This window comes from Microcaecilia unicolor, chromosome 3 (genome assembly GCF_901765095.1).
Source record: "Microcaecilia unicolor chromosome 3, aMicUni1.1, whole genome shotgun sequence".
Taxonomy (NCBI): Eukaryota; Metazoa; Chordata; class Amphibia; order Gymnophiona; family Siphonopidae; genus Microcaecilia; species Microcaecilia unicolor.
In genome coordinates, this window is record NC_044033.1 from 77,150,726 (window position 1) to 77,164,049 (window position 13,324).

The following is a 13,324-nucleotide window of genomic DNA, read 5'->3' on the forward strand; positions in this document are numbered from 1 at the left end:
AAGATCACAAGGAGTAGCATTGGGGATTCGAATCTGGCTTCCTGACTCTCAGCCTGCTGCTTTTAACCATTAGGCTGTGGTTGCAGAGTTTTTGTATGACAGTATCATTGAATGCAGTCTTGTAGGACAATGTATGTTCATAGTTATGGTGTTTTTATACCTTTTATTCCCCCCCCCCCCCCCCCCCCCCCCACAGAGAGAGAACGGGAGCTTTGTGTTAGAGAGAGACTGGCAGAAGATAAGCTTTCCAGGTACTAACATCTTTCTATTTCATGTTCATTACATTACATTTTTTAAATATATTAATATACCTTACTATGTGATTTTATTACTTTAGTCTAAAATCAAATGCAAGTTTAAAGTAGTTATAGAAATGAAAGGAATATTCATCTCTTTTGAAAATTTCCACGTACTAAGTCACATTCTACAATTTTACTGGTAGATAGTTGTAAGTAAACATTAAAAAATGCCCAACGGATCTGACACAAGAGGTGTTCAAAGCTGACCCAGCTCTTCCCTAGCCTTAACTCGCTACTCTGCCTCCATACCATACTTTTGTAGTAGTGTTCTACAGTTTGCAAGGCTGTTGCCTTACCCTGTCTGCATGGCAGCCACTAGTGAGCCTTACAGCCTCAGCCACCAATATCTGGATCACCTTCTAGTAGGCAAAGGTGACAAGCATGGCTTCTTGCACATTCAGTGGCCAAGGTCTCCAAGGGATTCCACATTTCAGGTGTGTGTATAATATACATTGGTGACCACAGGAAAAAGAACCGAGGCACAGCTTAGCTATCAGGAGGAAAATACTTTGGTGATCAGTGGCATGTAACATTGCTGTCACCATTATTCATTGATCTGAAAAACCTCTTGTTTATAATTTTTGTGATTTTTTTAAAACCCACTCAGACCATTCTCAAAAATCTGAACACGCACAAGGGCACTTCACTTTGCATAATAAATTTAGTCCCAGTGGAGGCCACCGTTTCACTTTCTAGCTTCTTCAGGGGACAGTACCTTTTATGCTCATAAATACATACAAGGCAGGCTGCCTTACTCTCACATCTGGCAATGGCATCCAACGGAGCCCAGTGTGGACGCTGACTAGAGAGTACTGTAGAAGCCTCTAGCAGTGTCCCACCACCATGTGCTAGTGCCTTCCCACCCAACATGTAAATGCGGGTTCTCCAGTCTTGTTTTATTCCGTGGAGCTGAGAGGACACTCAGTGCTGTCTTTGCAAGTGCCGTCCCATGCAGATTTTATTTATTTATTTCATCATTTTGTTCTTATTTTTGTTTTCTCTAGCCATTTGTATTTTTTTAGTATTTTTTCGGCCCCTTTAAGTTTTCTTTATTTTTGGCTGGCTGCCTAGTTTAGGCCGCAGCCCTGATATCAGTTTCATCGGATCCTCCGATACCTGAGAAGTGCTGGCGCTGGGAGGACTGCTGTCCCTCAGAGGTGGTGGTGCTCGAGTCATTGAGCGTCCTGGTCCCCGCCACGGTTCAGCATTAATGCCTTCTCAGGCTGCCTCTTCCCTAGCTCCCATACCTTTGCCAGTGCCCATATTTTGAGCGGTTGTGAGCATGCTTTGAGAGGTGTTGGCGTAGTTACTGCAGATGCCTTCTGCTTAGGCATCGAGGGCATTTGCGCCATCAGTGAAACAGTCCCAGGCCCTCTCTGAGGCTCCATCGACGCTGGTACCCAGATCTTTGATGCCGGCGCCTCTCAGGGTGTTGGCGTCCATGTCTGGACATGCAGTACCGCTTTTGAAATTGGGGGAGGAAGCTTCCCCGGAGTCTGAGAGTAGGGCTGTACCTCAGGGTTCTTCAGAGTGTGGACTTCATCAGGCTAAGGTCAGTGCACACTCATTCAGCTGCCTCTGAGTATGCGGAAGAGTCTGATTAGGACTGCTCTTGGGAGTCAAATGAGGATCCACATTACTTCTTGGAGGTATACTATCTGACCCCTCTCCTCCTCAAGAGACACGGAAATATCCACCAGAGGCACTCTCATTCACTGGTTTTGTGAGGGTGATGGCTGCGGCTGTCCCATTTTTAAGTTGGAGATGGAGGAGGAAACTAGGGCAGAAATGTTATCTGTCCTGGGCTATAAGTCTCTTCCTAAGGAAGGAGTGTCATTGTGCCATTGCACCCTATCCTTAAGGACACAATTGAGAACTGGGAATCTCCCCTCATAGTGCAGGTCACACTCTAGAAGGTGGATACACAATATCTTATCCAGAAAGCTCCTGGATTTGACAGGGCCCAGCTGTCTTACCACTCCATGGTGGTTGAATCCACTCTCAAACAGGCCAAGAGTTCCTGGTCTCATGTCTCGGTGTCCCTAGAACAAGAGGCCAGGACCTTGGATTAGTTTGTGTGGAAGACTTTTTTTTTTTTTTTTTTTTTTCAGGCCTCTGCTCATTACCCACATCCAGTTCTACCAGCTCTACACGAGCCTTTACTTGGCGTCTTCAGTGAACAGTACACAGAGTCTGATGGACTCTCCCTACGGAGCAGGTCGCAGAGCTTCACCGGCCGTCCAGAAAGCAGATGGAGTATAGGCATTATCTGGCCAGGAGCTCCTATGATACTTTTGATGTTGTGTTTAGACTCTGGCATGGGTGTGGGGATGCGCAGATTCTCCTGGCTGCATGTTTTGACCACTGTTGGACCAGCAGTTCAGGCGAGATTGGTGGATGTGCTGAGGGGACAGTTTGAAAAAAAAGGTGGAAGAGGTCACTGACCTCATTAAGAAGCATACAGACACCAAACTGGAATATCTTTTATCAATCTAGGAAAGATAGTTGTAATAGGGGTCCCTAACTTTGCACTATACTATATTGCATCGATCCTCCAAACTGTGGCAATATGGCAGAAGGGAGTTGCTAAACCATGGACATATTGGTCAACATTTGTTGGGGGATAGTCCTCTCTGGGCCATTCTCTGGCTGCCTTTGCTGGTACTACCGGGGGGGGGGGGGTCTAGCTCGGGTGGGTTGTCAGATTGGGGTAGTGCTGGAGACTTGGGTGAGGTGCAGAACTCAAATGTTTCTTAACAGTCACTCCCATTTAACAACCCCGATCACATATGCCTACCGTTTCATACCGGGTAAAACTGACCCCACATATCAAAGATGGGGCGGTATCCTCCCTCCATGAGTTGGGTCAGTTATGGGAGGATGGGGAATGCATCACCTTTGAAGTCTTGAAAGATGAATATGGTCTCTTAGAAAGAGATCTTTATCATTATTTAAGATAGGATCATCAGCTTGCGGGGGTCCAGGCACTTTTTGGCATATATGGTGGACCTGTCCTATAATTCTAAACTTTTGGACTGCTCTTCATTCTCAACTTTTTCAGTTTACTCCAGGGCTTCCCACTATTAAACTGGATACTTACTTGTTGAATGTACGGATGCCAGAAATCAAGAAGGAGCTTAATCAATTTTTGTCTCATGCATAGGCGCCCCATATAAGAGGCTTGGGGAGGCTTAAGCCCAACCGTAACCTTCCTCCCCTTGCTGGAACCCCCACTGTCTCCCAAACGCGGGGCTGCCTGGCACTGCTGCAGCCAAGCAGCTCTAATCTTCCTGCCCTCAGCTGTGCTAAGTTCCGGCGCGTCTTTACCTGTTTTAACGCCGCTGCTGCAGTGTGTGCTGGGAGCCGGCTCTCCTCCCTCCCCCTTTCCCTCCGGATCCGGTCCCTCACATCAACCTGACTCTACGAATTCTTTGGTGCCCTCTGCCAGGCTGGCTCTCCCCCGCTGGCGCTGCCGATTCGCAACTTACAGAGGCGGCCTCACGAGACTTTGGCGGCCATTTTGAAGCGCGAACCAGCAGCGCCAGCAGGGGAGAGTCAGCCTGGCAGAGGGCCCCGAAGAATTCGAAGAGTCAGGTTGATGTGAGGGATCGGGAGGGAAGGGGTGGGAGGGAGAATTCATGAACAACTTGGGAGGGGGTGGCAGGAGAGGGAAGGGAGTCGCTGGGCATTTGTGAATGGAGGGGGAGAGAAGGGTCGCTGTGTATGGGTGGGTGGATGGAGGGCATGGGAGAGGAGGGTCACTGGGTATGGGTGCATGCAGGGCAGGGGGAGAGAAGGGTCGCTGGACATGGGTGGATGGAGGGCAGGGGAGAGGAGGGAAGAGAAGAGAGAAGAAATGCTGGACATGGATGGAGGGGAGGGAAGAGTGAGGAATGAGATGAGGGAAAAGGAAGAGAGGAGAAAAACTGCAAATGGATGAAGAAAATAGGCAGAAGCTGAGGACCAGAAATGATGAAGAAAGGAGGAAAGAAAGAAATGGAAAGGAAGCCCTGGAAACAGAGTTAAGAGGACAGATAGCAGCAGAATAGGATATTGGGCCAGCATGATCAGAAAAACAGTCACCAGACAACAAAGGTAGAAAAAAATCATTTTATTTTCATTCTCCGAGGACAAGCAGGCTGCTTGTTCTCACTGATGGGTGACGTCCACGGCAGCCCTTCCAATCGGAAACTTCACTAGCAAAGGCCTTTGCTAGTCCTCGCGCGCCCATGCGCACCGCGCATGCGGGGCCGTCTTCCCGCCCGAACCGCTCGTGTTCGTCAGTCTTCTTTTGTCCACGCTCGGGACGGTCGTGTTTTGCGCAGTTTCGTGCCCCTCAAAGTTGACCCTCGCGCGTCTTTGTGATTTCGTTTAAAAAAAAAAAAAAGAGAAGACCTCGGTCTTGTCCCTTCCCGTGTGTCCAGTTTGTTTTCCCCGACGTAAGTTTCTTTCGCTTTCGGGGTAGGCCTTTTTTGGGGCCTCGGTACGGGTTTTTTCTCTCTCCCTATTTTTGGTGCCCTTAGTCGCCATTACGAATTTTGATTTCGCCGGCGTGATTTTTCCGCCCATGTCATCGAAGTCTCCCAGCGGCTTCAAGAAGTGCACCCAGTGCACCCGGGTAATCTCGCTCACTGATAGGCACGCGTCGTGTCTTCAGTGTCTGGGGGCTGGGCACCGCCTGCAGGCCTATAGTCTTTGCGCTCTTTTACAGAAGAGGACTCAGGTTGCGAGATTGGCCCAGTGGAACGTGTTGTTCTCGGGCTCTTCGTCAACAACAGCACCGGAGGCATCAAGTGCATCGATGTCGGCAGCATCAAGACCTTCGACCTCGGCATCGACTGCATCGAGGTATCAACCCTCTGCATCGTTGGTACCGAGACATCGAAAGTCGGCGTCGGTGGTACCGGGACCTCCACTGTTGGTGATGTCGTCGGACGGTGGTGCTTCGACTGGAGTGCAGGTGAGGGCTGTCCATTCCCCTGCTGGTGGCAGTGAGCCTTCGGGTGGGTCTCCCCCTACCCTGAGGGCTCCTGCGGTACAGCCCCCCCCCCCCCCCCCCCCGAGACCGACCTCTTCGGCCTCGGCCCCGAGGAAGAGATGGCTGGATTCTACGTCCTCGTCGGTACCGGGAAGCTCCGGTGACATGCTTCATTTGAAAAAATCAAAGAAGCATCGACACCGGTCTCCTTCCCGCATCGGTACCGTGAGCTCTGGGTCGCCAAGGGAGTTGGCACCCAGTAGGATCGGCACCGGGAGGACCGCTCACCCTCTGTTCAGGAGGTGTCGATGCGCTCCACCTTGGACAGCCCGGAACAGTCTCCACGCCTGGAACAGACTCTGACCTCGACGCCTGCATCGGCTTCCATGTCTTTCTCCACAGCCGCTCTGCACGAGAGTCTCCGGGCCGTTCTCCCGGAGATCCTGGGAGAGCTGTTGCGCCCTTCCCCTCCAACATCGGTGCCGCTTGTGGTACCGACTGCGGCCGCCTCCCAGGAAGGCTCCCCGACGACGTTGGCGGAGGGAGCTTCGCCGGTGCTGGCGAGGGAGTCTACCTCTCGACTCTCCCACCGTGGCCGTGTTTCCACGGAGTCGAGTCGGGCACGGCTTCAGACACAGGTTCATGAACTTGTGTCTGATACCGATGGTGAGGCCTCATGGGAGGAGGAGGAGGAGGACATCAGAAATTTCTCTGACGAGGAGTCTGATGGCCTTCCTTCTGATCCCACTCCCTCCCCTGAAAGGCAGCTTTCTCCTCCCGAGAGTCTGTCTTTTGCAGCCTTTGTCCGGGAGATGTCTACGGCCATCCCCTTCCCGGTGGTTGTGGGGATGAGCCCAGGGCTGAAATGTTTGAGCTCCTGGACTATCCTTCTCCACCTAAGGAAGCGTCCACAGTACCCATGCATCATGTCCTAAAAAAGACATTGCTGGCGAACTGGACCAAGCCTTTAACTAATCCCCACATTCCCAAGAAGATCGAGTCCCAGTACCGGATCCATGGGGACCCAGAGCTGATGCGCACTCAGTTGCCTCACGACTCTGGTGTGGTGGATCTGGCCCTAAAGAAGGCTAAGAGTTCTAGGGAGCATGCTTCGGCGCCCCCGGGCAAGGACTCTAGAACCTTGGACTCCTTTGGGAGGAAGGCCTACCATTCTTCTATGCTCGTGGCCAAAATTCAGTCTTACCAGCTCTACACGAGCATCCATATGCGGAACAATGTGCGGCAGTTGGCGGGCTTGGTGGACAAGCTCCCTCCTGAGCAAGCCAAGCCATTTCAGGAGGTGGTCAGGCAGCTGAAGGCATGCAGAAAATTCCTGGCCAGAGGGGTATATGATACCTTTTGATGTTGCGTCCAGGGCCGCTGCTCAAGGTGTGGTGATGCGCAGACTCTCATGGCTGCGTGCCTCCGACCTGGAGAATAGGATCCAGCAGCGGATTGCGGACTCCCCTTGCCGAGCGGACAACATTTTGGGAGAGAAAGTCAAACAGGTGGTAGAGCAGCTCCACCAGCGGGATCCCGCTTTCGACAAGTTCTCCTGCCGGCAGCCTTCAGCATCTACCTCCTCAGGTAGACGTTTTTATGGGGGAAGGAAGACTGTTCCCTACTCTTCTGGTAAGCGTAGGTACAATCCTCCTTCTCAACAGCCTGCGATCCAGGCTAAGCCCCAGCGCGCTCGCTCTCATCAGCAGCGTGCGCCTCAGCAAGGCCCCACGGCTCCCCAGCAAAAGCAGGGGGCGAGCTTTTGACTGGCTCCAGCAGAGCATAGCCGACATCCACGTATCAGTGCCAGGCGATCTGCCGGTCGGGGGGAGGTTGAAAGTTTTTCACCAAAGGTGGCCTCTCATAACCTCCGACCATTGGGTTCTTCAAATAGTCCGGCAAGGATACACCTTCAATTTGGCCTCGAAACCCCCAAATTGCCCACCGGGAGCTCAATCCTACAGCTTCCAGCACAAGCAGGTACTTGCAGAGGAACTCTCCGCCCTTCTCAGCGCCAATGCGGTCGAGCCCGTGCCATCCGGGCAAGAAGGGCTGGGATTCTATTCCAGGTACTTCCCTGTGGAAAAGAAACGGGGGATGCGTCCCATCCTAGACCTAAGGGCCCTGAACAAATATCTGGTCAAGGAAAAGTTCAGGATGCTTTCCCTGGGCACCCTTCTTCCCATGATTCAGGAAAACGACTGGCTGTGCTCTCTGGACTTGAAGGACGCCTACACGCACATCCCGATACTGCCATCTCACAGGCAGTATCTGCGATTTCAGCTGGGCACACGTCACTTCCAGTACTGTGTGCTACCCTTTGGGCTCGCCTCTGCGCCCAGAGTGTTCACGAAGTGCCTGGCTGTAGTAGCAGTGGCGCTTCGCAGGCTGGGAGTACACATGTTCCCCTATCTCGACGATTGGCTGGTGAAGAACACATCCGAGGCAGGAGCTCTACAGTCCATGCAGATGACTATTCGCCTCCTGGAGCTACTGGGGTTTGTGATAAATTATCCAAAGTTCCATCTTCTCCCAGTACAGAGACTCGAATTCATAGGAGCTCTGCTGGATTCTCGGACGGCTCGTGCCTATCTCCCAGAGACGAGAGCCAACAACTTGTTGTCCCTCGTCTCGCGGGTGCGAGTGTCCCAGCAGATCACAGCTCGGCAGATGCTGAGATTGTTGGGCCACATGGCCTCCACAGTTCATGTGACTCCCATGGCCCGCCTTCACATGCGATCTGCTCAATGGACCCTAGCTTCCCAGTGGTTTCAGGCTGCTGAGGATCTAGAAGACGTGATCCACCTGTCCACGAGTTTTCTCAACTCCCTGTATTGGTGGACGATTTGGTCCAATTTGACTCTGGGACGTCCTTTCCAAATTCCTCAGCCACAAAAAGTGCTGACTACGGATGCGTCTCTCCTAGGGTGGGGGGCTCATGTCGATGGGCTCCACACCCAGGGAAGCTGGTCCCTCCAGGAACGCGACCTGCAGATCAATCTCCTGGAGTTACGAGCGGTCTGGAACGCTCTGAAGGCTTTCAGAGATCGGCTGTCCCACCAAATTATCCAAATTCATACAGACAACCAGGTTGCCATGTATTACATCAAGAAGCAGGGGGGCACCGGATCTCGCCCCCTGTGTCAGGAAGCAGTCAGCATTTGGCTCTGGGCTCACCGTCACGGCATGTTGCTCCAAGCCACATATCTGGCAGGCGTAAACAACAGTCTGGCCGACAGACTGAGCAGGATTATGCAACCTCACGAGTGGTCGCTCAACTCCCGAGTAGTGCACCAGATCTTCCAGGTGTGGGGCACCCCCTTGGTAGATCTCTTTGCATCTCGAGCCAACCACAAAGTCCCTCAGTTCTGTTCCAGACTTCAGGCCCCCGGCAGACTGGCATCGGATGCCTTCCTCCTGGACTGGGGGGAAGGTCTGCTGTATGCTTATCCTCCCATACCTCTTGTGGGGAAGACTTTGTTGAAACTCAAGCAAGACCGAGGCACCATGATTCTGATTGCTCCGTTTTGGCCGCGTCAGATCTGGTTCCCTCTTCTTCTGGAGTTGTCCTCCGAAGAACCGTGGAGATTGGAGTGTTTTCCGACCCTCATCACACAGGACGAAGGGGCTCTTCTGCATCCCAACCTCCAGTCTCTGGCTCTCACGGCCTGGATGTTGAGAGCGTAGACTTTGCCTCTTTGGGTCTGTCAGAGGGTGTCTCCCGCATCTTGCTTGCTTCCAGGAAAGATTCCACTAAGAGGAGTTACTTCTTTTTATGGAGGAGGTTTGCCGTCTGGTGTGACAGCAAGGCCCTAGATCCTCGCTCTTGTCCTACACAGACCCTGCTTGACTACCTTCTGCACTTGTCTGAGTCTGGTCTCAAGACCAACTCTGTAAGGGTTCACCTTAGCGCAATCAGTGCATACCATTACCGTGTGGAAGGTAAGCCGATCTCAGGACAACCTTTAGTTATTCGCTTCATGAGAGGTTTGCTTTTGTCAAAGCCCCCCCGTCAAACCTCCTACAGTGTCATGGGATCTCAATGTCGTTCTCACCCAGCTGATGAAACCTCCTTTTGAGCCACTGAACGCCTGCCATCTGAAGTACTTGACCTGGAAGGTCATTTTCTTGGTGGCAGTTACTTCAGCTCGTAGAGTCAGTGAGCTTCAGGCCCTGGTAGCCCAGGCCCCTTACACCAAATTTCATCATAATAGAGTAGTCCTCCGCACTCACCCTAAGTTCTTGCCAAAGGTTGTGTCGGAGTTCCATCTGAACCAGTCAATTGTCTTGCCAACATTCTTTCCCATCTCATTCCTGCCCTGCTGAACATCAGCTGCACACATTGGACTGCAAAAGAGCATTGGCCTTCTATCTGGAGCGGACACAGCCCGTCCGCCCAATTGTTTATTTCTTTTGATCCCAACAGGAGGGGAGTGGCTGTGGGGAAACGCACCATATCCAATTGGCTAGCACATTGCATTTCCTTCACTTACGCTCAGGCTGGGCTGGCTCTTGAGGATCATGTCACGGCTCATAATGCTAGAGCCATGGCTGCGTCGGTGGCCCACTTGAAGTCAGCCACTATTGAAGAGATTTGCAAAGCTGCGACGTGGTCATCTGTCCACACATTTACATCTCATTACTGCCTGCAGCAGGATACCCGACGCGACAGTCGGTTCGGGCAGTCAGTGCTTCAGAATGTGTTCGGGGTTTAGAATCCAACTCCACCCCCCTAGGCCCATGTTTATTCTGTTCCAGGCTACACTCTCAGTTAGTTGGAAAAATTGTTAGGTCAATCTCAGTTATGTCCTCGCCGTTGCGAGGCCCAATTGACCATGTTTGTTGTTTTGAGTGAGCCTGGGGGCTAGGGATACCCCATCAGTGAGAACAAGCAGCCTGCTTGTCCTCGGAGAAAGCGAATGCTACATACCTGTAGAAGGTATTCTCCGAGGACAGCAGGCTGATTGTTCTCACAAACCCGCCCGCCTCCCCTTTGGAGTTGTGTCTTCCCTTGTTTTGTCTTGCTACATATGGGACTGACGAACACGAGCCGGTTCGGGCGGGAAGATGGCCGCGCATGCGCGGTGCGCATCGGCGCGCGAGGACTAGCAAAGGCCTTTGCTAGTAAAGTGTTCCGATTGGAGGGGCTGCCGTGGACGTCACCCATCAGTGAGAACAATCGGCCTGCTGTCCTCGGAGAATACCTTCTACAGATATGTAGCATTCGCTTTACGTTGTTAGTGAGTTTACACTAGGATTAGAAATGTCTTTGGCACCAATGCTCAAAGCTTATCGTACTTGCAACATTTGATTTAGACTGGCCGTAGCCAGTCTAGTGTGTGCTATTCAGTGTCTAATGCACAAAGGGGTTCTGTGTCGCTTTTACTGTTTGCAGTATCCACTACCGATAATTCTATGCAAATGTATTACAGCAAGCTTATTAGTATTAAAACGAGCATTCCATGCAAGGCAAAGAAAGGAGAGCCTACCTTTACTGTTCAAAATGTTCTGACAGGTCTGGCGCTGTCTTTGCATTGGGGTGACTTCTCAGTGGAGCAGTCATATTTACAAAGGTGAAAGAAGAGCAAATGACAGCCAACATGGTTAAAAGATGAAGTGAAAGAGGTTATTAGAGCCAAAATAACATCCTTCAAAGAATGGAAAAAGGACCCAAATGAAGAAAATAAAAGCAACCTAAGGACTAGCACGTTAGTTGCAAAGCATTGATGAATAAGGCTAAAAGAATATGAAGAGAAACTTGGTGAAGAGGCAAAAAGTCACAGTAACAACTTTTTCAAGTACATCAGAACCAGAAAGCCTGTGAGGGAATCTGTGGGACCGTTAGAACATGAAGGAGCAAAAGGGGCACTCGGAGAGGACAAGGCCATAGCGGAGATATTGAATGAATTCTTTGCTTCAGTCTTTACGGAAGAAGACGTAAGAGATCTATCTGTACCAGAAATGGTTTTCAAGAGTGATGATGCGGAGGAACTGAAAGAAATGTTGGTGAACCCGGAAGATGTACTGAGCCAAATCAACAAATTAAAGAGTAGTAAATCACCTTGACTGGATGGCATGCATCCTTGTTTGGCTTTAATACCTTATGATGTGCTGCTGGGGGACTGTGTCCCATTTGCTTCACTTATCAAAGTAGTGCTGTCACACAGCTGACATCATGCTTTGGGAAGGGAGACTGCTGACTTCTGGGATTGATTTACTGAGTTACGTTTCTCACAGACACAGAATAGGAAGAGCCTAGTAAATCAGTTTCTAAAAGCCTAGTAAATCTATTGCTGATCTGGGAGGAGATTCTCACCCTTCCTTGTTCTTCCCCCTCCAAAAAAAAAAAATCACTGCAGCGAGTTTTGGAGGAGTGGGGAAGGAGAACTGAGTGAGGTCTCGACTGCTGGCTCCTACATTTTGGGGCTGGCTCCTAAGTTTTAATAAAAATTTGGTGAAGGCCTGCCTTAAATGGATACTAACATATACAGACTCTCAAGCCAAGTAATGGCTAACAGAGTAGTGTCCACTTCTTTTACTCCAGGGCATCCTTGTCATATATCATTCCCCAATCAACTAGCCTTTTTGTAATATGTATGGAACCTTTGGCCCAGAAAATACAAGAAGATCAGAGAGGAATAATGATAGACATTATGAAACTGAAACAACTCTCTTCGTAGATCTTTTTAGTATCTTTGATGAACCTCCAGGAAAGGAAGCCTTGCCACACACATTTTATGCCCAATAATTTGGTAGTTTTGTGGGTTTACAAATAAAATTGAGGAAGCCCTGCATTTTTAGGCTTCAAAGAGGCCAAGACAGGGCAAGGGCAGAACGGCTAGGCACACAGTGTGCATGAGTCCAGTTAAAATATGTAAGCATTATTCTACCAAGACATTCAGAAATTAAACCAGCCGAATGTTTATTCTATTCTAGCAAAATCAGGTAAACAAACTTAAGGGTCAGAAAAACTTGCCATTATCTTTAATGGGCAGGATACAATTTTTTAAAATATGTCTGCCTAAATGACTATAGATATCATTTTCAAAAGACAAAACATCCAAAAAGTGGCATAAATCTGCATTTGGACATTTTTCTCATAAAAAGTCCAAATCGGTATTTTCAGAACCAATTTTTAGATGTTTTTCTTGAAGTCCGTCAGAAGTGCGTTCAAATCACAAAGGGTGTGTTAAGGGTGGGATCTGGGCATTCCTAACACTTGGGCGTTCTTCAGCCATAACAGAACAAAACTGTCCAGGACTAAAACTAAGGTGTTTTGAGTTAGACCTGTTTTTATAATGAATAAAGGCACAAAAAGGTGCCCTAAATGACCAGATGACCACTGGAGGGAATCAGGGATGACCTCCCTTTACTCCCCCAGTGGTCACTAACCTCCTTCCAAAAATGTCATTAAAAACATTTGCCAGCCTCAGATGTTATACTCAGGTCCATTAGAACAGCATGCAGGTCCCTGGAGTAGTCTAGTGGTGGGTGCAGTACACTGCAGACAGGTGGACCCAGGCTCATATGTCACCCTACCTGTTACAGTTGTGGAGGAAACCGTGAGCCCTCCAAAACTCACCAGAAACCCATTGTACTCGCATATAGGTGCCCTCTTCACCCATATGGGGTATGGTAGTGGTGTACAGTTGGGGGTAGTGGGTTTTGGGAGGAGGGGCTCAGCAGACAAGGTAAGAGAGCAATGGTGAGGTGTGTACCTGGGAGCATTTCAGTGCTGTCAGGTACACACGGTGCCCTATTGCTTTCCAGGGATGTTGGGGACCAGTCTACTAAAAATGTTGGTTCCTACATCCTAATGGCTTGATTTTGTACGTTTTGCACTTGGACTTTTTTTTTTTTTTCGAAAATGGACCAAAAAACAAAATATCCAACTCACAAAATCTTGTTCAAAACAGTATTTTGGGGGAAAAAAATGTTCTTTTTTGAAAATGACCTTTCCTATTCAGATTTTGGATTTTTTTGCAAAACGTCCTAAGTCATACTTAGACATCATATCAAAAATGCCCCTCCACATCTTCAAAATCTG

The 13,324-nt window shown here is 49.8% G+C and overlaps 1 protein-coding gene across 1 annotated transcript in view; it reads left to right on the forward strand.

Annotated features, from left to right (window-relative positions):
* The window catches only part of NEK2 (NIMA related kinase 2), a 162,721-nt gene that overhangs the window by 135,875 nt on the left and 13,522 nt on the right, over nucleotides 1-13,324 (forward strand). The window contains 1 exon segment of the mRNA XM_030196073.1: nucleotides 197-251. Within this exon segment, the coding sequence (XP_030051933.1) occupies nucleotides 197-251 (55 nt within the window).